The sequence below is a fragment of the Cebidichthys violaceus genome, unplaced genomic scaffold (assembly GCF_023349555.1).
Source record: "Cebidichthys violaceus isolate CVI_PGR_0920_01 unplaced genomic scaffold, fCebVio1.0.p SCAF_8, whole genome shotgun sequence".
NCBI classification, from domain to species: domain Eukaryota; kingdom Metazoa; phylum Chordata; class Actinopteri; order Perciformes; family Stichaeidae; genus Cebidichthys; species Cebidichthys violaceus.
The window spans coordinates 7,650,640-7,673,260 of NW_027176964.1; the positions used below are offsets into that span (position 1 = coordinate 7,650,640).

General features: G+C 39.6%; 1 protein-coding gene across 1 annotated transcript; it reads left to right on the forward strand.

The window, feature by feature from the left end:
* The first annotated feature begins 107 nt into the window (after positions 1–107).
* Positions 108–22,044, forward strand: LOC137865993 (oxysterol-binding protein-related protein 2-like). The gene is made up of 23 exons (XM_068701604.1): positions 108–258; positions 649–793; positions 969–1,036; positions 4,150–4,194; positions 4,527–4,600; positions 4,948–5,011; positions 5,175–5,276; positions 5,401–5,532; positions 5,657–5,735; positions 6,458–6,564; positions 12,883–13,054; positions 14,773–14,956; positions 16,892–16,967; positions 17,576–17,710; positions 18,041–18,138; positions 18,261–18,443; positions 18,550–18,657; positions 18,933–19,022; positions 19,249–19,375; positions 19,466–19,582; positions 19,738–19,861; positions 19,960–20,050; positions 20,486–22,044. The coding sequence occupies exons 1-23, from the start codon at positions 112–114 to the stop codon at positions 20,586–20,588; spliced, it is 2,571 nt and encodes an 856-aa protein (XP_068557705.1). The 5' UTR covers positions 108–111; the 3' UTR covers positions 20,589–22,044.
* The last annotated feature ends 577 nt before the right edge of the window (positions 22,045–22,621 follow it).

Below are 22,621 nucleotides of genomic sequence, written 5' to 3' on the forward strand. Positions count from 1 at the left end.
ATAATCAACGGAACAGCTGAAATCCCCAAAGATGTCACAGAGGATGATGAAGTCAAAACAATGCTGGAGGGTATGAAATGATGGGAGTTTTTTTTTTTTTTATAATTGCTGATGGCTTTTCAATACTGTGGATCAGCGGCTCATGTTCTCAATAAATGTTTGATTTGTGCAGCTGCAGGGAGAAGAGAGACGAGGCGGCGGGAGGAGAAGCTTCTGGAAGCAGCCAGAGAGGGGGACATCACCACTCTGTCTAAACTGGTTCGCCTCTGACCTTTCTAAGAATGTTGCAGAATATATAACACTTTGACACTATCTTTCTTACTTAAAAAGAATAATTCACACAATAAAACAGTGCTTTTCACAGGATTTTGCTGCCTCTGAGATTGTTAAAATACATGCTACTGAATTACAATCATTTTTGTTCAGATTCTAGTCAACATGTTCAACATATTTGCCAAGAGTCTGACCCGTCTGATGCTCAGACTGAAGTTTGAGTCTCTTTTTTTTTTCTGTGTATTGTGCCACTGGCTTAACTGGGATACTTGTATGTAGATGAGTTCCCATTGCAGTTAGATGTGTAAAGAGGTTATTGTCTGTGTCTTCTGCTTTAAGTTGTTTTCTGTTGTTTAACTGTCTTCTGTGCTTCAGCTCAGTGGAAAAGAAGCTCCAGATATTCACTGCAGGGACCAAGTTGGGAATACGCCCTTACACTGTGCAGCCTACAGGGGGCAGAAGCAGTGCATTATAAAGTTGCTCAAGTCTGGAGCCAGCCCCAGTACTAAAAACAACACTGGTATGTCACTTAACTTTGAACATCATCCTTTTATTATTCTGACTAATTTGTGAAATATGTTTGCAACCGTGAATTTAGATTCACAATTTGTTTTTAAGGAATATATTTATAGATGCTGCAGTTTGTTCTGCTATTTTTGATCCTGGGTATTATATGATGGTTTATTGTTTTGCAGATCAGACAGCATTAGACCTGGTCCGCAGCGATGAACTGAGATTGACTCTAGCAGCCTATCAGGACAAGGTAAGAGCAGATAAGTCGTTTATTATCACCCCTTTAAGTATGTGTGGTAGGTACATGAATCAAGGTACAATACCTGATTTTCCCACCTCTTTTTTTTTTATGTTAAAAAGAAAGAAAAAAAAAAGACGAGTGCATGAACTATGAGTCGATGTCATTCAGTCCGTCTATTGAACTAAACCATCAACTCTACACCAGATTGCTTTGAAGTTTGGTATTTGTGTCATGGTCCACAGAGGATGATTCCTAATTATTTTGGTGATCCTTTGGCCTCACCATATGTAGCTTGGGAAATATCAAAATCTAATGAACAGATTTCAATGAAGTTTATTCATGTTTCCCAGGAGATAAAAAAAAATCTACTTTTGGGCTCTCTTTGATATAATCACTTTTTTCTTTGCACTGAATGTCAACTGTTTTTGTGTCTAGCACCTAAATCACAGAATGGATGTTTCAGGCATTTTCTCTTTTTGGAAAAATAACTGTCTTAAATATAGGTGCACAGAACTATGTTTCTGCATTTTCTCTTTTCACACATCACTATCCATGTTCCCTTGAGGCCCAGTGACTGGAGAAAACACCTTGAAAGCCAGTGGTCCTTCAGAGTCCAGCTCTTATTGGATGTCTGATAAGCCTGGCACAGCTTCAATTTAGAGCTTTGCACAGTCATGGTGAAAATTAAAGAAAGGCACTAAGCTATTAAGTAAATTAGAAGATGTATTATTTATCTCTGAAACTATGCAGGTTTCACTGTAATACAAAAAACGATGTAATTATAGCCATAGTTCTATAATTACATTGTGCCAACCACGCTGATCCTGACCCACTACAGGTTAGTCACTGCAGCCCACCTACTTCTTCATATGCTATAGTCCCAGCCAGAGAAGCGCTCAAGTAATGTTTTGCAAATCCAAGTCAAGTCTCAAATCTTATATCTAGAGTCCAAGTGAAGTCACAAGTCCAAGTCGGGTACAGTTGTGGTCAAAAGTTTACATACACTTGTAAAGAACATAATGTCATGGCTCTCTTGAGTTTCCAGTTATTTCTACAACTCTGATTTTTCTCTGATAGAGTGATTGGAACAGATACTTCTTTCTCACAAAAAACATTCATGAAGTTTGGTTCTTTCATGACTTTATTATGGGTTAACAGAAAAAGTGACAAAATCTGCTGGGTCAAAAATATACATACAGCAACATGAATTAGCAATTTTGGTGACTTAGAAAGTTGTGTCAATGAAATGAGCTTCATAGCATGGCCTCTTAACTTCTTGTGAGTGATTATGAGTGACTACAGCCGGTGACTTCTCTGAGGCCATTTAAATAGGGCTCATTGGATACAAACGCCCACAAACGCTACAATGGGAAAGTCAACGGAGCTCAGCATGGATCTGAAAAAGCGAATCATTGACTTGAACAAGTCAGGAAAGTCACTTGGAGCCATTTCAAAGCAGCTGCAGGTCCCAAGAGCAACAGTGCAAACAATTGTTTGTAAGTATAAAGTGCATGGCACTGTTTTGTCACTGCCACGATCAGGAAGAAAACGCAAGCTATCACCTGCTGCTGAGAGAAAATTGGTCAGGAGGGTGAAGAGTCAACCGAGAACCACCAAAAAGCAGATCTGCCAAGAATTAGAAGCTGCTGGAACACAGGTGTCAGTGTCCACAGTCAAGCGTGTTTTGCATCTCCATGGACTGAGAGGCTGCCGTGCAAGAAGGAAGCCCTTGCTCCAAAAGCGGCACCTTAAGGCTCGACTGAAGTTTGCTGCTGATCACATGGACAAAGATAAGACCTTCTGGAGGAAAGTTCTGTGGTCAGACGAAACAAAAATCGAGCTGTTTGGCCACAATGTCCAGCAATATGTTTGGAGGAGAAAAGGTGAGGCCTTTAACCCCAAGAACACCATCCCTACCGTCAAGCACGGTGGTGGTAGTATTATGCTGTGGGGCTGTTTTGCTGCCAATGGAACTGGTGCTTTACAGAGAGTAAATGGGATAATGAAGGAGGAGGATTACCTTCAAATTCTTCAAGATAACCTAAAATCATCAGCCCGAAGGTTGGGTCTTGGACGCAGTTGGGTGTTCCAACAGGACAATGACCCCAAACACACATCAAAAGTGGTAATGGGATGGCTAAATCAGGCTAGAATTAGGGTTTTAGAATGGCCTTCCCAAAGTCCTGACTTAAATCCCATTGAGAACATGTGGACAATGCTGAAGAAACAAGTCCATGTCAGAAAGCCATCAAATTTAACTGAACTGCACCAATTCTGTCAAGAGGAGTGGTCAAAGATTCAACGAGAAGCTTGCCAGAAGCTTGTGGATGGCTACCAAAAGAGCCTAATTGAAGTGAAAATGGCCAAGGGACATGTAACCAAATATTAGCACTGCTGTATGTATATTTTTGACCCAGCAGATTTGATCACTTTTTCTGTTAACCCATAATAAAGTCATGAAAGAACCAAACTTCATGAATGTTTTTTGTGACAAAGAAGTATCTGTTCCAATCACTCTATCAGAGAAAAATCAGAGTTGTAGAAATAACGGGGAAACTCAAGAGAGCCATGACATTATGTTCTTTACAAGTGTATGTAAACTTTTGACCACAACTGTATGTTATGATCATTCTATTGTTTGGAACACTGGATAGCTATATCTAAGGAATTCTAAGCACATGCCTTATTATCGTCACTCCTTTATCTTTTGGCAGTATCAGTATTAGTGTTGACGCAAACTCTGATACACCTTCAAAAATACTCTTATTCATATCAAATATAATTTTTCCCATAACATGAGAAAACAAACAAACATTGAGGACATAATTCTTAACATTTTTAAAAGATAAATATAACACCAGGTGTAAAAATCAAGAGGCTACCTCTATGAAGAACTTTGTGCTCTTGTAAACAATTATAGATATGAATGGTGATGACGGCCAAAAAGTCACACCCACAAAGCACAGTCATGGAGAGGTCCCATGAGGGCTCCTCCCACACTGAGCCACCATCCGAAGTTAGAACTGAGTTTAGTGTTTCTGGTCTCAAAAAGTCTTCAACACTGTCAATCAGGCTGTGTCTGTACACAAGTCTGAGAATCATTATTTCTTTCCCCCACAAAGGATGTGAGCAGTGGGGTGCAGAAGATTGAAGGCCCTCTTTGGAAGGTACCCAGATGTTGAAGTGTATTCTTTTCTACTCCTAATATGTCAGGCAATGTTTTTGTTCAGACTCCTCCAGACTTGATGCTATAGACTTTACTTTTTTCCCTTCAGAGCCTTTATTCGTTATTGTACTTTGTTTTTGTATTGTTTGTATTTCATGTCTTTTAAGTGTTATCTGTGAATGCTTTAGTTTATTTTGGAATATTATTTAAAAAGATTAGTAATACATAACTTTAAGATATGTAAATTAAAATGTGATATATTTTTTGATATATTTACAATATGTTATATTTATACATAGTTTATCTGTTGTTGACTTCATGTGTCTGTGACAGAGTTCACGCTTTCTTGGATGGCGCTCCCACTGGGTGACCATTGAGAATGGAACTCTCTCCTGGTATCCCAGACAGTGAGATAACTTCATATGTTTGCCGTTTTCTTAATCTGTATGCAGGCTGTTTGTCATGGTAGAAGTTTCTTTCTTGCTACTCCATCACTCAACATTTGATGTCCGTAAAAAAGCTGCCTTTAACCAGACGATGCTTTGTCACCTGAAGTAGCTGAAATAAAAGCGAATCCCGTTTCCTCCAAATATTTCTTGTTTGAGATGGAGGCATCAGTATTAGTTCCCCAAGCTTTCACTACTACTACTGTACTGTATGTACATTACTCCTGTGTTTTATTTTAAACCGTGTATGTGTCCATGTGGAAATGCCTTTTGTTTATGTGCTCTCTCTCATCCGGTTCTCTATACAGGGCAGATGCGATGGCTGGTGTCAGAAAACAGGGCTGTAAGTCCCTAGCACAAGCCTACTGCATGGTAGGTAGTAGAGATCAGAGGCTCATTGTAATTGATTAACCTTCATAACTATACACGGTCGTCCTCCGATCTTTCAGTTGTGATTACATCGTACTTGAGATGGTGATGTTTGACATCTAGTGCAGCAAGCGTTCCTGTAAGTAATTTAATTCTGTCGTTCTAGGTCAAACCATGGGATCATTGCTTCTTCATGCTCAGGTGCTTTGATGACACTGTACATAATTTTAAGGTCTCCTCAAAGACAAATTCAGTGGCAACAAGAAAAGTGAGATAAGATTCACCTTCTGTGCTGTTGCTTCACCCCTTCATTGAACAACCTGACTGATTTGACAGTCGGCGTATCTGCGAGGGTGGATGGCGTTAAATGTTTCTGATATTTGTCCACACAGAGATGGTTGGATGCTTTTGAGGCACATTCGTCCTACAGCACACGCCACTGCACCGAGGAACAGATTATCAGTGATCCAGAAGGTGACGGTGACGGTGACGTGACGGTGAGGAATCTGTCACAAGCCCTTCAGGTAAGATTAAGTTTGGACCTTTTTTAATGAGGTATTTTATTAGGTGACAATAGGAAGGAAGTGCTATTTAGGGAGTAAGGAGGGTTCAATGTGTAAGTGTCTCTCTCGTCCTGTGCTCTTTCAGGCAGCCAGCGCTTCCCAGCAGAAATTGGAGAGTGAACTGTCGATATTTCTATCGATGGTGAAGAATGAGGAGAATTGTGGTAGGAGTCCTGGAATTGGTCTTGTATCACTGTTGTCAATTCAGTGTTCACCGTATTTAACCTTTTAGTAGTTTTATACCAGTGTTGAGAAGATGAGCAGATTAATTGTTTAGTCAATGGATAGAAAATTAATTGCAAACAATTCTAGTAAACCTTACCTTAACCCTGTGGTTCCCAATCTGGGGGTCGAGACCCCTCAAGAGTAAACCCCAAAGGACTGAAACTTTTCAGCTACACAAATCATAACGGGGTCGCAAGTAGGTATTGCTTGGATATAAAGTCACGAGCCAAAATGATTGACACAGTGGCCTAACCCTTTAATTGTCTATTTAGCATAGAAACATTACAAAATATTCAGTTTCCTGTTTCTCAAATGTGAGAATGTTCTGTTTTATTTCACAACCCAATGATTTGTACGTTGCAAATCGTTGGGTTGTGGATTGTTGGTTTGACAAACATCCACTTTGAAGACTTTGCTGTGCATTCTTTTAACTATTTTCTGACATTTTGGAGACTAAATGATAAGTTGATAAATCATGAAAAATATAGTCAGCAAATTAATCAATATTAAAAAAATAATCTTTAGTTGCAGCCCAATTTATACATATGCATTGAATATATATATATATATATATATATATATATATATATATATATATATATATATATATATATATATATATATATATATATATATATATATATTTTATGTTTTTCAAAAGCACTGGCTGCCCCTCTTTTACTGAAAGCCAAAGAGACCAGTGAGCTCTCCAGTGAAACCTGTGCTGCTCTCCATCTGTGCCTGGAGCTGCTGTCAAAACAGGAGGAGGTATGAAATATCTTCATTATCTTAATCAAGCCTGTATCAGCTTGTACACGGTTGAGCAATCTAACAAACGCCACACAAAATACAGTAGCCTTTGGGTTGTATTGTCCACCATCATACCATTCCTAACAGAATCATAAAAATGTCATTAAACACTGTATTATTGTTATGAATGTTATGAATGTGTGAACAGTGTTGCTCTTGTGATGCAGAAATTTGACATTTAAATTGGATCTACTGTGCGATCCTCTACTCATACTACCATATTTAGTATACCAGAAAAAGATTTGGTGTGTCCCAATGCATTATTATCATATATGTCAGATGCAGTATACCAGGATGTCCTACTGCATCCGGTCGCATTTTGGTATGCAAGTCAGTATGCTTTTTTTGGACTATTCCGACCCACAATCGCAATTCATTCACAATGCAATGTTATGACAAAGTAGTGTGTCCTAATGGTATGCATACTGTATACAACAGGGTAGCTGCAGTCTGTACTTAAAGTAAAAAGTATGCGATTTGAAACTTTGCTAAAATCTAATTATTGGCAATCTCGCACTTGATTTAATTGTTTTGGAGGCTAGTTTTCATTTTAGATTAGCTGCAACCAACTGAGCATGTATGAATATTCTTCTCATTGATTCCCGTACCCTCACCCACGTGCTGTGCTCCTATTGGCTGAATATATAATATTGAATGATTACAAAATCCCAAAGCTCCTCCTCTTTATGTTAGGTAATTCATACCAATCAGGTTTGAAGTTTGTGTCCCTGTCCACCTGTCCCAATGGCTGTGCTGTGGGTGGGGTGGGGGGAGCAATGGAACAGTGTGGAAGGACACAGGCAAGATCCGCTTTTACGCTTAGGTGTGCATTCAGCTTGCAGATCAGCGTACACACACACACACACACACACACACACACACACACACACACACACACACACACACACACACACACACACACACACACCCCTAGACTTGGATCCACACACTCCCGCTCTGGGGAAAGGCTGTGCATTGAGCAAAGCAACTGAAGCGCGAGCATATTCACAGGCTCAGCTGGCGATGCATGCATTAACCCTCACACAGTGAAAATACACGCTTGCAGGCACACTTCCACATGCCACAGCATCCGAGCACAGGAGAAAAGGGAGACGGTGACAGCATACTCGTCCAGTATCTGCACAGGTACAAACCAAGCAATTGTTCTTTTAGTTTCTTCCTGTATCTCAGTGTTTTTTTTTTACTGTCTGTGTATGCAGTGGGCTGGTCCCTGATGACTTACTGTAGTGTGAAGTGTTTGAAGTTTGGCATGGACTGCATGTCATCGGATGTTTTTAGTATGTTGCTGATTTGACAGTTGGTCTGAAGCGTTGGCATAGGCGAAAGCTATTCATCAATATGCAAAAGTCATTCTTATGGATTTAATGATGTGAATTCAGAGTGTGAAATTGAGCTTGTTTGAAGTGGTGCTGAGTGCTACACTGCTAATTGCATCTTTTTGCTGAAATCATTTCATAATGTCATAAATTCTGTCAAAGTAAGAGAGACATTAAATTACATTGAGGATTAGTTTGATATGGTAGTACTCAAAGTCAAGCTTTTAAGAAAAAGATTGTGGGTTTAACCATTTTAACACGGCAGTTGCTCTTTTGTGTTTAACTGTAATGCAACACCTAAATTAAGAACTGAGAGATCATGAATTCGTCTCACTCTTTTTTTCCCCCTCATTACCGATTCATTTGAAATTGGCACTCTGTCAAAATACCAAACTGAAATTCTTAGACTTTGGCTATTGGTTGCTGGTTACAGTATAGTGTATACTACACCTCTTGTCTTGTAAAACCATTAGCAAAGAAGGAATTACGATTATAATATGGAGAGAGTGTGTGTGTGTGTGTGTGTGTGTGTGTGTGTGTGTGTGTGTGTGTGTGTGTGTGTGTGTGTGTGTGTGTGTGTGTGTGTGTGTGTGTGTGTGTGTGTGTGTGTGTGTGTGTTTTCCATTGGATGCAATAAAATGCTGCTTTCAAAGTCAGCTGGAACACTGCACAACGATGCCCAAATGTAGCCTGTTTACACAGTGATGTTGCCAAACCAAATAGTTTCAGTGTAATTTAGCAACAGCTGTTGTCCTGTCTCAAAGAATAACCCAACGCCGTTATCACTGGGAGGTTGAGAAAATGTATTGCAGTCTCGTCACCCAAGAAGTATTGCAAAGTTATTGCCAAGTGTCACAACAATGGACACTAAATTATATTCTGACGACCGGATGACCTAATAAGAGGGAAATGTATTAACAAACGTATGTAGCATGCTTGTTAAGACATTAAGACACTGGTCTCATGCTAAACTGGTTCTACTACATGTACTAACTGGATTATAATTTCTACACTGCTGAGATTGGCTGTATTAAGCAGCATTAACTCTAATCCCACTCCCATTGTCCTGTCTTAGATTCCTCTATTGCTGCCACTTACACATTCGTAGTCTACAGCACATGACATACAGCAGTCACATGCTGTTGCACTTTGATGTCTGGGCAGATGTGAAATAGAGAACCATGATTAATAGCAATTGCAGTGTATGTCGTCTGACCCATGTCAGCTGCAGCTGCAGAAATATAGAATGCTACTGAGATTGCCAGGTTCATACAGTATGACTAGTGGTTGAATACACGGAGATCTGTGCCGCTAACTCTCATTCACACAACACAGATTTATAAAACCCAACCTTTTGGTGGAGTTTTTTTCAGGCAGCAGGCCTCCACACCTGTCAAGAAAACAAATTGAGGCTTACAGCATGAAACCACTTAGTGGTGACACACAGATAAGCATGTCTGACAGTTTGTATTGCTCTGAAGGCAGGAGAGTGGCAGCATAGTATCCTTTTTTTTTTTTTTTTCCTCTGCAGCCATTCATAACCTTTTTTTTGTCTACAGCCTGTAAGAAATCAGATTGCCTTTCAAACCTTTGGGGATTGGAGAGAGAGCACAAAGTACCGTTTGACCTTTACATTAACTGTGGCCACATAGGTAACTGACCTGCTGTCTGCCATCCCTCACCCAGGAGGGACTTCACTGGGCACAGCTTAATGTTTGTGTTGGTCCCCTGCACTGACGTCCTTCTTTTTCAGTTCATACAGGGTCATACGAGATCTAGATAAGACGAAGAAATGTATATTCAACCTTATCTTTTTCGGATTATCTTTTAGCCAAGGGAGTGTATGTACAGAGAGAGATACTTGGGAGTATTCCTGTGTAATTGGTACTGCATCCCTATGCCGCACCGGTACTTGCGTCACACTCTAATATTTTTTTTAGTTGCTTAGCTCCCAGCCATCATATAGTCATGATCTACAAATACAGTTGGTAACATTAATTGCAGAGTACTGTATAGAGCTATAATGCATCTGCCTTTGGGATTTGCTTCCCCTTCAGCAGAGAGAGCAACATGTTAGAACAAAGTTAAATTTCTTCCCTATGGGGTGTTGGCCAAGGAGAAGCTTCCCTCCCAGGCTCCAGCTACAGCACACAGCCTCAGCAGGGCTTAAAATAGCGCTGTTTGTGCTCAGGCGAGAGGATGCTGTGCGAGCGAAAGAGCCGGCTGGGCTAGTTACACAACAAAATGTTCTGTTCCTGGATGGGCTCTTAAGCCAAGTGGCTGGGACAAGGAGTGTTAATACAGGCTCCTGCACATCGAGCTCATTTACTCTCTACGCCATGCATATAATAAGGGCCATGAATTAATTTGGGGCATGAAAGGACATCTTTTATTGGCACACATTTGATATGTGAAATAGATCTCATTAGCTACTGTTAGTGTTCTGTTGTTGATTGGACACATTAACTTGCCAGACTTTTCTATATCTATATGAATGGATTGAGCTTACAGTTGGAGGGAGAATCACAGAGATTTTTAGTGGGTTTCTCAAATAAGAATTGAACATCACAGAACAGAATCTAAACCTCTACACTGAACTGTATTTCTATTTCCACACAGAACATGGCCTACAGGGGCTGAACATAGCAAGTGTGATGACAGCAAGAGTGAAGGTGTGAAATGTGTCGTTGACTGTGGCAGGCAGCTGTTGAACCTTGGTGGAAAGACGTACTATTAGAGCTTCTGACACAATTTTAGCAATCGTATTGCATACAAGGATACAGGTCTATATAAAATGCTTATAGATAACTTTTATTGTGATTGTTTTTGGGTACATCAAATTTGTGTATTTGTAGAAATGGGGTGATATGTAGCAAGGTAATAGATGCTTCAGTTTGGATAAACTTAATGTAGCTATAGAACTGTTTTGACCAGAGGTGTTTTATTGCATTGCATTGCAGAGATGGGATCTGCATGTTGTTGCACATCAGTCATTCTGGGGTGACCCTGGCTAAGTGGAGAGCAGGGCTGCCTTTCATTCAGAGGGTTGTCGGTTCATTCCCCGGCTTCTGCTCTGCTAGTCTCATGTCAATGTGTCCTTGAGCACGGTGTATAGATATACTGAATTGTAAGTTGCTTTAGATAAAAGCGTCTGCTAAATGACTGTAATGTCATTCTCACCTTCATGGACTCTGTGTATATTGAAGTTTTGTCAAGTCTGGGGTTCAAAACAAATCGGGTTTACATTATGCAATTTGGTAATGTATTTACATAAATACCCCTTAGCTGGTATTGGGGTGCCTTGATCGACTATGCATGGGTTGGAATCAATCAATATTCATTACAAAAGGCCGGATCAGCAGCAAAAAAAACAATCAGCAAATTGGTAAATATATGTCCCTCAGTGTTTTCACTGCCTCATCCATCAAGTGTGGCTGATCTCCACCACACAAGAGTCTGAAGCAGTATATGTTTGTGAAATACACTCAGGGTAATTATCCAAATACATTTTTTTTTAATAATATATTATATTATGATTTAGTACTTATGATTTCCAAAAGTCTCAGTAAAATCAGCACTACTTCAACAAAATCGTACACAGCAGGGTGCATTTCACATTTGTTAGTTTAATGGTAATATCACAGATCATGAACATCTTTTTAAATTAACTTGTTGACCTTGTTGATCACATAAAATCTCCACGGTGGTGATCACTGAAAACATTGTTCCCGTGATGGTTTTGGCTCCATATCTGAAAGGGAACACACTTGAATGAATTATAGCCCACCTTGAGCACATCAGCAGATGCTTTGACAGGTGTTTCTTTGTGCATGACTGTGCACACAACTGATAGTCCTTCAGGCAGTTTAAGTGAGGATGAACTTTTCATCTCCAATAGTAGGCATTGGCTCTGCTTTGCAGGCTCACATTAACAGTCTGATTTACAAGCTCCTGTTTCACTCTGCTGCCTTCCCCAAGGTGACACGTTTTCATCCGGGGAGGCTGTGCTATTTTCAATGCACCTTATTTGCTTTGTGAATGCTTGTTGTCCTTTTATTATACTTCATCATCATAATGCAAGTTTGGAAATGCACTTGCAGTTTTCTTTGTTAAAAAAAAAAAAGCATGTGTTTTAGCCATTATCTCATTCTACTTAATTATTGGTAGGATTAGTGGATTTTTGTTAAGTTTCCTGTCTTCTGTTTAGTTAGTACGGGACGAACAACAGACGTGTTCGACAATAGGAAACACTGATCCGGTCTGTCTTACAGTGGCCTGGCTCAGGTTGCCCTGAAGGGACACTCAATCCTGGGCCACAGAGCTCTCAGAGACCGGGGTGTTTGGTTCTGACTGAAGGAAACTAGATATGTGGACAGAGTTAGAACAAAGACTTTCTTCTCTCTCTCTCTCTCTCTCTCTCTCTCTCTCTCTCTCTCTCTCTCTCTCTCTCTCTCTCTCTCTCTCTCTCTCTCTCTCTCTCTCTCTCTCTCTCTCTCGCAGCTATAGAAGCACCTTCATATCGATCAAACCACCAGTCAATCACAACTGTCTATATATTTAATATATAAATTCTATATATATATATATATATATATATATATATATATTTAATATATATTAAAAATATATCTATATATATATATGTATGTATGTATGTATATGTATATATATATATATATGTGTATATACACATATATATATATATGTATATATATATATATGTGTGTATATACACATATATATATATATATGTATATGTATATATATATATATATATATATATATATAGATATGTGTGTATATATATATGTGTATATATATGTGTGTGTGTGTGTGTGTGTGTGTGTGTGTGTGTGTGTGTGTGTGTGTGTGTGTGTGTGTGTGATCCAACATGGGCATATTCACTTCATTTGCTTAACCCTGTGTCTGATGTTTGCAGGTGTGGAGCCTGAAATTCGAGCAGGAGGTGGAGAAGAACAAAGCTCTGACAGAGGCCCTGCAGACATTAGCAACTGAACAACACAAACTCAAGCACTCTCTGTGCAAGAGCAGGAGGTTGTCTACCCTCAGCGCCCTCACTACTGAAGATGACTTCTATGATGCTGTGTCAGGTCAGCAGCTGCTGGTGGAAACTTAGTTAAGTAATCAAGAAGTTAATATCTTACTGGAGTTATCTTGTTCTTAATACAGGGTCTTGGACTCATCATGAATTAGACAAACTAGTGCAGTGCCGTTCAAAATATGCCTGTTCAGAACGGGCCAAATGCGTGGCCTGTGGTGTGAAGAACTTCACACTTGACACTGTTGTAGTAGTAGTAGTAGTAGTAGTAGTAGTAGTAGTAGTAGTAGTAGTAGTAGTAGTAGTAGTACATGTACCATGACATAGTTGCAGTGAAATAGTCCTTCAGTCTGGTTCATGAGAAAAAAACACTCAACTCAAAGGCCCCCAATCCTTTTTAAGGTATTGTGTGGAGTTTTTCTCCTCTAGTAGCGCTATGGGGCAAAGCTTTTAGAGTGGGTCCCGTTTTGTTTGAATTGTGCATGTGCGCGAACGAGCAGGCGACTTAGTATGACAAATAATGACGGTAAAGTGCAAAGAAGTGGGGCACGGAAGAAGAATAGTATATGCTTGCAAACAGATGTAAACAATGCCCAATTTTAAACATTAAGGCATTTAATCATCCAGAATAAGTTTGCCAGTCCTCAATGATAAAGACGATTCATTTTGAAGAGCACTGAATGTAAGCATAACTTTGTTTGTTTACAGGAAAGCTCTACAGGGCAACTTTAAACATTTTAACCTGTATCTAGCATCACAGTTTTCAGTTCTCACTTCCCTCATAGCCTAATTCGCATAGTTAAGAAATACAGCTTTACTGTGTGTGTGGGCGCATGCGTGCATGTGTGTCACATTGACACATCTTTGGCTCTCTGTCGCTGAGATTGCCCAGACACTGCTGCAAATGTCCTCTTGTCTTCTACTCAAGGGTAATGGGATAGTGATTAGCGGGCCTGACACTCTTACTGCTTTAGTTTTTTATAATACAATTCATCAGCAGTTGAAAAAGATAATTTGACACTGTTGACTGCACTCTGTTTACCTTGTACAGTATTTGATTCAACAACATTTAATAAAATCGATCTTACAAAGTTTGCTTCTTCGTTTACCCAAAAGCCTCCCCATGGTGATTATTTACACCAGACTTCCTTCTACAACATGTCTGTGCACTATGGACAAAGCTTTCTCAGGAATCATTGCATTATTCATTGATCGCCCTGAGTTATCTTCTAGCCAGTGACACTCTGTCTGTAGACACTGAACTCTGCTCAGCATATACATGATAATTTTCGCAAGCTGAGTTAAGTCTGTAAAGCCTCAAAGACTGTACATATAGCCGTTATGTCTTTCACTGAAAGTTTTTTGTCAATACCTTATTTATTATGGAAGTACATGTACTTACAATAAGCACTAATCTCTGGCAACGAGCATTAACACTCCTCCATCATAGTGTACACACACTGTTCTCCCCTCCCTTTGTGCATGTGACAGTACCTGTAATGTCACTGACAGAGGAGGAGCAGCATCCAGCAGGCACAGAGCAAACAATGTTGGAGGAAATGAAGCCTCATCGTGGCCTCTCATTGGAACACAATCCTCTTGTGGGGTTTGGCTGTCAGCAGGGAGGGGGAAGTTAGAGAGGAACTCGAGCGCAAATACTTATTTTGTGCTGTTCAGGCTGCAGCTTTCTGAGCAGGCCACTTGAACCTGTATGTTCGTGTGTGTGTTTTTGGCATGACCTGGGATCTGCCCCTTGTCGTCCTCCCCCAGAGTCGGATTCGGAGCTCTCAGTGAGCGGCTTCCTGTCTGTGGCCAGTTACTCCTGTGAAGAGGACGAGGGGAGAGACGCCCCCCTTCTCAGCAGCCTCCGCCATCCCAGCGCTCTCGGGGGGCCTACCGGAATGTCAGGGGAGGGTAACCATGGCAACCAGCACAATGGAGTCGAGACGCACAGGTGGGACACGCTCCAGTTATGATGCCATGCTTGTTTACTGGCTTAAATGATGGCAAAGTGGAACGAGTGGAAATGTAAAGTCAGCCATGCCAAGTGCTCTTTTTTCGAACAACCTGTCTGCTGTTTATTATGTGCTAGGCTTTAAGATGATTGTCACAGCTGATGGCAGGATTCAGTAGTGTATGACTTCACATCGCAGAGCAACTACAATGAATATTAAACGTGACTTTTTAGTATGCGTGCCTGATGACCGGTTGCAGACCTCATTCAGAGAGAGGATAGTAAAAAGCACAGTTGATGAAATGGGATACCACCTCTCCACTCCTGTCTGTTTTTGTAGTCAGGTGTTTTTGTTTGAGCACCCAATCTACAGAGAATAGCCTGTTTTGTTTTTCCTGACAGATCCAACTCTCCAAGCGAATAACCAGCATAGCGCTTGGGGTTTTGTGAGGTTTTTTTCTCTTTTTTTTTTTTTTTTTTTTTGTGAAGATTTGACAATTTCTTTCATTTCTGTGAATGCTGATTCTAGCTTGGCCTCTCTTCTTTAATCCAACAAGTGATCCATGAATAATTCAGCATGTGCTGGCTCAGTATAGGAGTTGGAGGAAAGGGCACTGGCTGGCTAACTATCTCAATTTGCGTGCGTGCGTGTGTGCACGCGTGTTGTGCATTAAAGATGTATGCAGTGTCTGTTTATTACTCTTGTCATTCAAAGATACTGCTGTCCCTGGTAGTCTGTAGATAGGACTACATCTAGTTTTTTAACATTTTCCTCTCATATTTATAACAACTACCCGTCCATAGATTCTCTCCAAAATGAGCAAATGTCTTTAATTTGAGGTCACAAATATACAGTAGTGTACTGTATTCTTTTCATACATGTAACAATGATTATTACTGACAGTGTTGGCTGTAAGACATGTATAGATAATCTGGCCTCACTCTAAGGGTTTGCTTGTGTTTCAGTATCCTCTGCTGAACAACACAGTTTTGTTTAAAAGTTTTACTTTATCTCTATTTCTGAAAGATTGAGAGTCCCTTGCTCTCCCTTTATAGAAAGATAGATTTTGGGGCCAAGGCTAGACACAAATTAGGCCAGAAGTATAGTCTGCCATGCATCACTGAGCTGCTCATCCTACAGATGGAGTAAGCCTGTACCTACTTTTTTTAGTTTGTTTAGCTGACATAATGGCTTTTATTTGTGTAGTTGCTTCAGCACTCGGTTTTAAACAAGGACACCATCTGCCTCCAGCAAGCATACCTGTAAAACAGTCCTCTCAAGGCTGGAAAATAAACTCGGTCACACCACAGACCAGATTTATTCAAGCAGCAAAGGCTAAGTTTGTGAGAGGGAGTAGGAAAGCAGCTGCATGTGGAGAAGTTAAGACAAGAGAAAGTTCAATCACAATTCATCTTAAGAGCAAGTGCAATTATCTTTAAGTGAGAAGTGTTCATGAGCCAAGCTTCACATGCAGAAAGATCAATTTAAAGAATGCGTCTAGAAAAACAACACGCACATACTGCAGTTTTACATCCGTTCATGGGTATTGCATGAGGCTTGACCAGACCAGCTGAACGCTCATTAGCTTACAGGTGTCAGATGACTTTGTACCAAACGGTTCTTCAAGCTATGCAGTCTGCTCTGCAGCGTTTAAATGGTATAAGTTAATGGTTTTAATATGTGGTTTCCCCAATAATTGTAGATGTTGGACATGTGTTCAGTGACATATTATAAAAGCAAATCCTTTTGAGTGTGTCGAAGACCAGATGACATGCCCTCAGGCATCAGTTTTTGTTTTCTATGAATTGCACAGCTGACACAAAATAAACAATCCAACGCTTCCCCATTGATTCCCAAGTTTAATCCTTTTCATTATTGTAATTCTCTCTCATAGTGATTGTGAGTCCCCCTCTCTTTATTCTGCTTTCCTACAGAACATCTCTACCGACTCCCATGTTCTCGAGGAATGACGTCAGCATCTGGAGTATCCTGAAAAAATGCATTGGCATGGTGAGAACAGACTTTTCTCATTTGACTGATTTACCCTTTTATTTGTTGTTTTAACGTGCTGTTGGCAGAAAAATTAGTGACTCACTTGATATTTTTTAAAGTAAGCGTGTAGAATGAAGACTAAAAGTTAGTAATTAGTTTTTGTTCTTAGTCCTTAACTTATGGCTTGAGTAATATAGTCATTATTCATTTCTTGATTTAAGATATGTGAATTATCTTAAGTCTTTTTTTCTAATATTGCAAACCACTGCATTGGGTTTGTGCATGCATGTCAGGCAAACGATTGATATTACAATTGAATATATTGAAATATTGTCAGCTTGCAATACCACCAAACATTGAATTAAACTGTGAATGTTGTGTATACACCTGTATACAGATATAAATATCTTAAACACCAGAATAACTATTGTTACTTCTGATATTGTTATATCTAACTGTATATAAATTTGTCAATGAATTATACACCATATATGTGCTTTACAAAGATGGGATTTAACTCTGTAGTATTGAATTGTATTACATTTTAGAGCTATACCTAATAAACTGGTAACTCTGGAAGTCTGTGTCCTCACGGTTCCGTGTATCTTCTCTAACATCTTTTTCAGGAGTTGTCAAAGATTGCCATGCCTGTGATATTTAATGAGCCTCTGAGTTTCCTTCAGCGGTTAACAGAATACATGGAGCACACCTACCTCATCCACCAGGCCAATGCCACAACAGACTCTGTCGAGAGGATGAAGGTACCACAATGCAAAGTTAACTTTCTTAAGTAAAAACATAGATACAAATCAAATGGCTAATCTCCAAAGGGATGTCTTTTGTTATCAAATAGTACTGTAATGTTAGTTTAGAGCCTTTTATAATGTGCTGTATCATTGTTATCTATCTCTCTATCTATATCTCTATCTATATCTCTATTTTCTTTTTTTCTTTTTTTTCTTTTGGAAAAACAAACACTGACATACTATTGTGGGACACAATAGTTATTCTAATGTATTCTAATTTCTATCATTATCAAATATGGAATTAGTTACCTGTAATTTGGTTAACAATACATCAATGCCCTGTAGTGTGTTGCAGCATTTGCTGTGTCTGCTGTAGCGTCGCAGTGGGAGAGGACTGGGAAACCCTTTAACCCACTACTGGGGGAGACCTATGAGCTCGTCAGGTAAGACAGTACCTTAAATGCACAACTATGTTTCATGAGCACACCTTTACACAAAACATTCTGTATTTAGTGACGATTTATCTCATAATGTCCATACTGAACATGTCCCTGTTCTCCATCAGAGAAGATTTAGGCTTCAGGTGGGTGTCAGAGCAAGTAAGCCATCACCCTCCAGTCAGTGCCTTTCAGGCTGAGGGCCTCAATGAGGATTTTGTCTTCCATGGCTCCATCTACCCGAAACTTAAGTTTTGGGGAAAGAGCATAGAAGCTGAGCCCAAGGGCCTCATCACACTGGAGCTGCCCAAGTGAGTGCACAGTCCAAGACTTCTTTGCAAAAATGTGATTCCTTTTTGAGGTAGCGTCATCTCACGCTACTTTTTGTATCTACCTTTTGCTTCGTTGCCTCTGCAGATATAATGAAGCCTACACCTGGACAAACCCCACCTGTTGTGTCCACAACATCATTGTCGGTCAGCTTTGGATTGAGCAGTATGGCAGCGTGGAAGTGATCAATCACAAGTAATAGAAATTCTATTGTCTTTGTGCTGTTCTGTGTGTCTGTTTGGCATTCTCGCCTGGTGCATTTGCATGCACAGAGACTCTGGTGCGTGAATATCTTTCTCTCTGCAGTGGGGTGTTGATCTACATTCAGATTCTGCTTATTGATCATGGGAGCGGAACTGGGACAGTTGCCATTGGAGTAGAGGAGCAGGATAATTAATGTTTGAAAGCCTCAGTTCGCAGAAGGAGAATAGTGAAAGAGAATTAGTAAACAGTCTGTCATTCTGTGGCAGGACCGGAGAGAGATGCAGCATGATGTTCAAGCCCTGTGGCCTCTTTGGGAAAGAGCTACATGAAGTGGAGGGATACATCCTAGATAAAAGGTGTCTTCTTCATTTCATTTTTAATGATTTCATTATTCATCTGATGTTTAATATGTATGTGAATGTGTCATAAATTACTACATTGTCATTTGTATTGTGATGTGACCAGTTTGTCAGTAGTTCTAATAATCAGTATTGTCAAAACAGTAAGGCTCAGCGATGTATCAAATATCAAAGGCAGCCAAAGCTGTGTATTATTAACCGTGTTTTCTCTTCTTTTTTGCAGCAAAAAGAAGCTATATGCAATATATGGCAAATGGACTGAATCCCTATACACGGTAGATCCCGGTACTTTTGATGCCCACAAAAAGACTGACAAAAAGAATTCGGATGAAAAGAAAGACAACAAACGGGTATTCAGCTTTAGTGCTTTCAACATCACCTGTGTTCTGCCTCCATTTGGTTCAAGTTAAACTTGGCTGTTTGTGTATCTGTTGTCCCAGGGCAGTGTGGATGAGGAGCCAGAAGAGATGCCTCCACCTGATGCTGAGACAGTCCAGGTCATCCCAGGCAGTGAGCTCATCTGGAAGATAACGCCACGACCAGACAACTCAGCCAAGGTAGGACAAGACAGGAGAGGTGGAAGGAGAACATATTGTGAATTATAAAAAGAAATATCAGGCATAGCAGCCTGTGATAGGTATTGTTATTTTGTTGTCTCTTGTCCTTTTTAGACAGTTGAAATTCTGTAGTAATGTAATTGTCTCTCTGGCAGTTCTATGCATTCTCCACATTTGCCATGCACCTAAATGAGCAGGACAAGAGCGTGGAGGGAGTTACTCCCCCAACAGACAGTCGCTTCAGACCTGACATTCGCGCCATGGAGAATGGAGATATAGGTACAGTGTTTGGCCTTGACTTGTTTCCCTATTACGTCACAACCAGCTGAAATACTATCTATGCAGTGTTCAAGGTGCTATAACCATGCCTTTTATAGATTTGGCAAGTTCAGAGAAGAAGAGACTTGAGGAAAAACAGAGAATGGCTCGGAAAAATCGCACCAAATCAACAGATGAATGGAAAACAAGGTTAGTTAGTGGGTAATATGATGTACTGTCATTGCTCCACTCCTAATTTGTTTTACTAATTGCGTCCCTATTGTGTTGTGTCATCAACTATATGCCATCCCCTTTATTATAATTGCGAAGGAACGCTTCCCTTGGCCCAAGGTTTGGTTCAAAGCTTTGCCTTCTTGCTGTTTTTTGTCTGGTGTGAAGTGCTGCACTACACCACCCTCCTCAGGACAAAATTCACAACTGCAACTGTGTGTTATTGAATGCATTTGTCAAGACACTAGCAGTCACGAAGACACTAGTGTTTAATACTCAATATTTAGTTTGAACAAGGTGGACTAGCAACATTATGCTTTTAGTGTGTGTTTTGATTTGCCGTGATTCTTTTATATCTCCCTCTTATCCTCACTGCTGCACTCCTATTAAATAGATCTTCTCATTGTTCTGCAGGTGGTTTCAGCAAGGACAAAACCCTCACAACAAAGCTCAGGATTGGCTCTACTTGAATGGCTACTGGGAGAGGAACTACACTCACCTGCCTGACATCTACTAATAAGTAGAAATACACAAAAATACCATACACATGGAGTTCTACTTTTATTACGTTTTTGGACTTTATCTCTACTGCGGTTTGTGCAAGGGCATGCAACAATGTCACAGAGCCAATACAGAACGGCAGATAGGGTCGAGGAAATATGCTTGAAAAATGTCTTAAAGCAGTCAAAAGGCAGTAAAACACTGAGTGAACACCAGTGGCATATATTCTTCTTTATAGATGTGTGTGAACAGTGAAGCACAAAACCTCTTAAGCTTATTAATTGTGGTTCTTGGCCACTAACGTATGGTACGGTCTGTGCACTGACGCTCATGAGTAAAATGAGAATGTATATTTTTTACAAATATAAAATGTGTGTTGTCGGTGTGGAAACATTTTACTCATGAGCGTCAGTGCACAGACCGTACCATGCCACAGAGCTACAAACAGCTACAATGGAGGGCATGATTATGCATTCTGAGCACATCGATTAGACGTTTATTTAACTCCGACACTGATTGTACTTGTGCATGCTAAAATGCAGTACAAAGTATTCAAATAGACCACTTAGGAACAGGTGCATATTTATATAGTGTTTAAATGTTTGCATAATCTGCTGCAAAGATGATGGCAAGTAAAATGTTACCACATCTGACAAGTGTACTGTGGCTAGTACCACATCAATGACATTATCAATAATTGTTTAGAATATAGCATTAAGTCTGAAACTATGTATTGTATAGATATGTATTGATAACAGCATTGCACATAAGTCTACCCGACTCTGTGAACACAGTAGCATTTATTTCTAACTGTACTGATCCAGGGACACTAGCTCTGCACCTATAGATTTGTGTGTGTGTAAAAGTCTTGCCATAGTTACTGTAAGTTTAATTAGCTGTTATAATAATGTATTTCAAATTCAGCTATCACAATAAATGCATGTGCATCTCTATAACTATGCAAGCCTTACCTCCTTCACAATTGAGCACTGAATATTCCTTTTCTCATGTTGTCGATAGCTGCTCTAGGTTTTAGTTTTTTCTGTTATCAGTCTTTTGGGTATCAAAACAGAATTTCTATTGTTGCTAAATAAAAGCTTCATGCTGATTATACGTTGTTGATTTTGTGCTATTTGGTGTAATTTTAAGGGAACATCCTCATTAGATTGGTGTCTGTTTGATTAAGGTGTTACAAGATGAGTGGCATTAAAAAAATATTGCGATATTTTACTATATGCTGTCAACCCCACTGTCTGGTCTACCATGGGTGACCACTTAGTGACAGATCATACAATGCGTCTAGACCTTCCTATTTTACTGATTTACCAACAAATGATGTGACTGTTTTATTTCACAATCCATGTGTCCCAAGGGATCAGAAAAATCAAGGTTTAAAATCCCTGGCAGTAATTATATGTGACTATATTTAAGAATTATTTCCTTAGTGTTTCTAATATATTTATATCATTGAGGGTTGACATTTGTTTTATAATAAATATTCCCTGCTGCTCATGTGTGAGTACCCTCTGTGTATTTGTTTTACATTGTTGGAATGATTAAGCGAGTTAAAGAGTAACTTTGATATATATTTTTTTAAATTGGTCCAGTATTGAGAGAGAATGCTGTAACCTGTGGGCGCTAAACAGGCTGCAATGTAGGCATATCATGAAGTGGAACACTGTCCATTTATGTCCACTATAATCATAATCATATTGTGATTATGGGTGTCTGACAACATTATGGAAAGGAGATATTAGTCTTTCTTCTGTCCAAAAAAATTCATCGACGAGACAGTATAGTATGTCGAAAAGTCATGAAAAAATCAGTGTAGTATGTAAAAAAAAAAAAAAAAAAAGTATTGAATAATGTCACAAATAGTCATAGCAAAGTATGTCCTTACAAAGTAATTGTCCTTTATGTCATGAAAATGTTTAGCATAGCATGACATAAAAACCAGCTCAGCTGCCTCTGAGACCAGATCAGAGAAGCACAGGATGCTGGACGAGTAAGGGAACACCAGTGGAGTGAAATATTGTCTTGATTTTCAGT

Bases quoted from the DNA above. Each gene is read 5' to 3' on its own strand.
- LOC137865993 (XM_068701604.1), top strand. From the start codon at position 112: ATGGCTTTTCAATACTGTGGATCAGCGGCTCATGTTCTCAATAAATGT. The intron at 5,012-5,174 runs GTAGGTAGTAGA...CTGTCGTTCTAG, and splicing joins TAGCACAAGCCTACTGCATG to GTCAAACCATGGGATCATTG. The intron at 18,444-18,549 runs GTGAGTGCACAG...TTGCCTCTGCAG, and splicing joins ATCACACTGGAGCTGCCCAA to ATATAATGAAGCCTACACCT.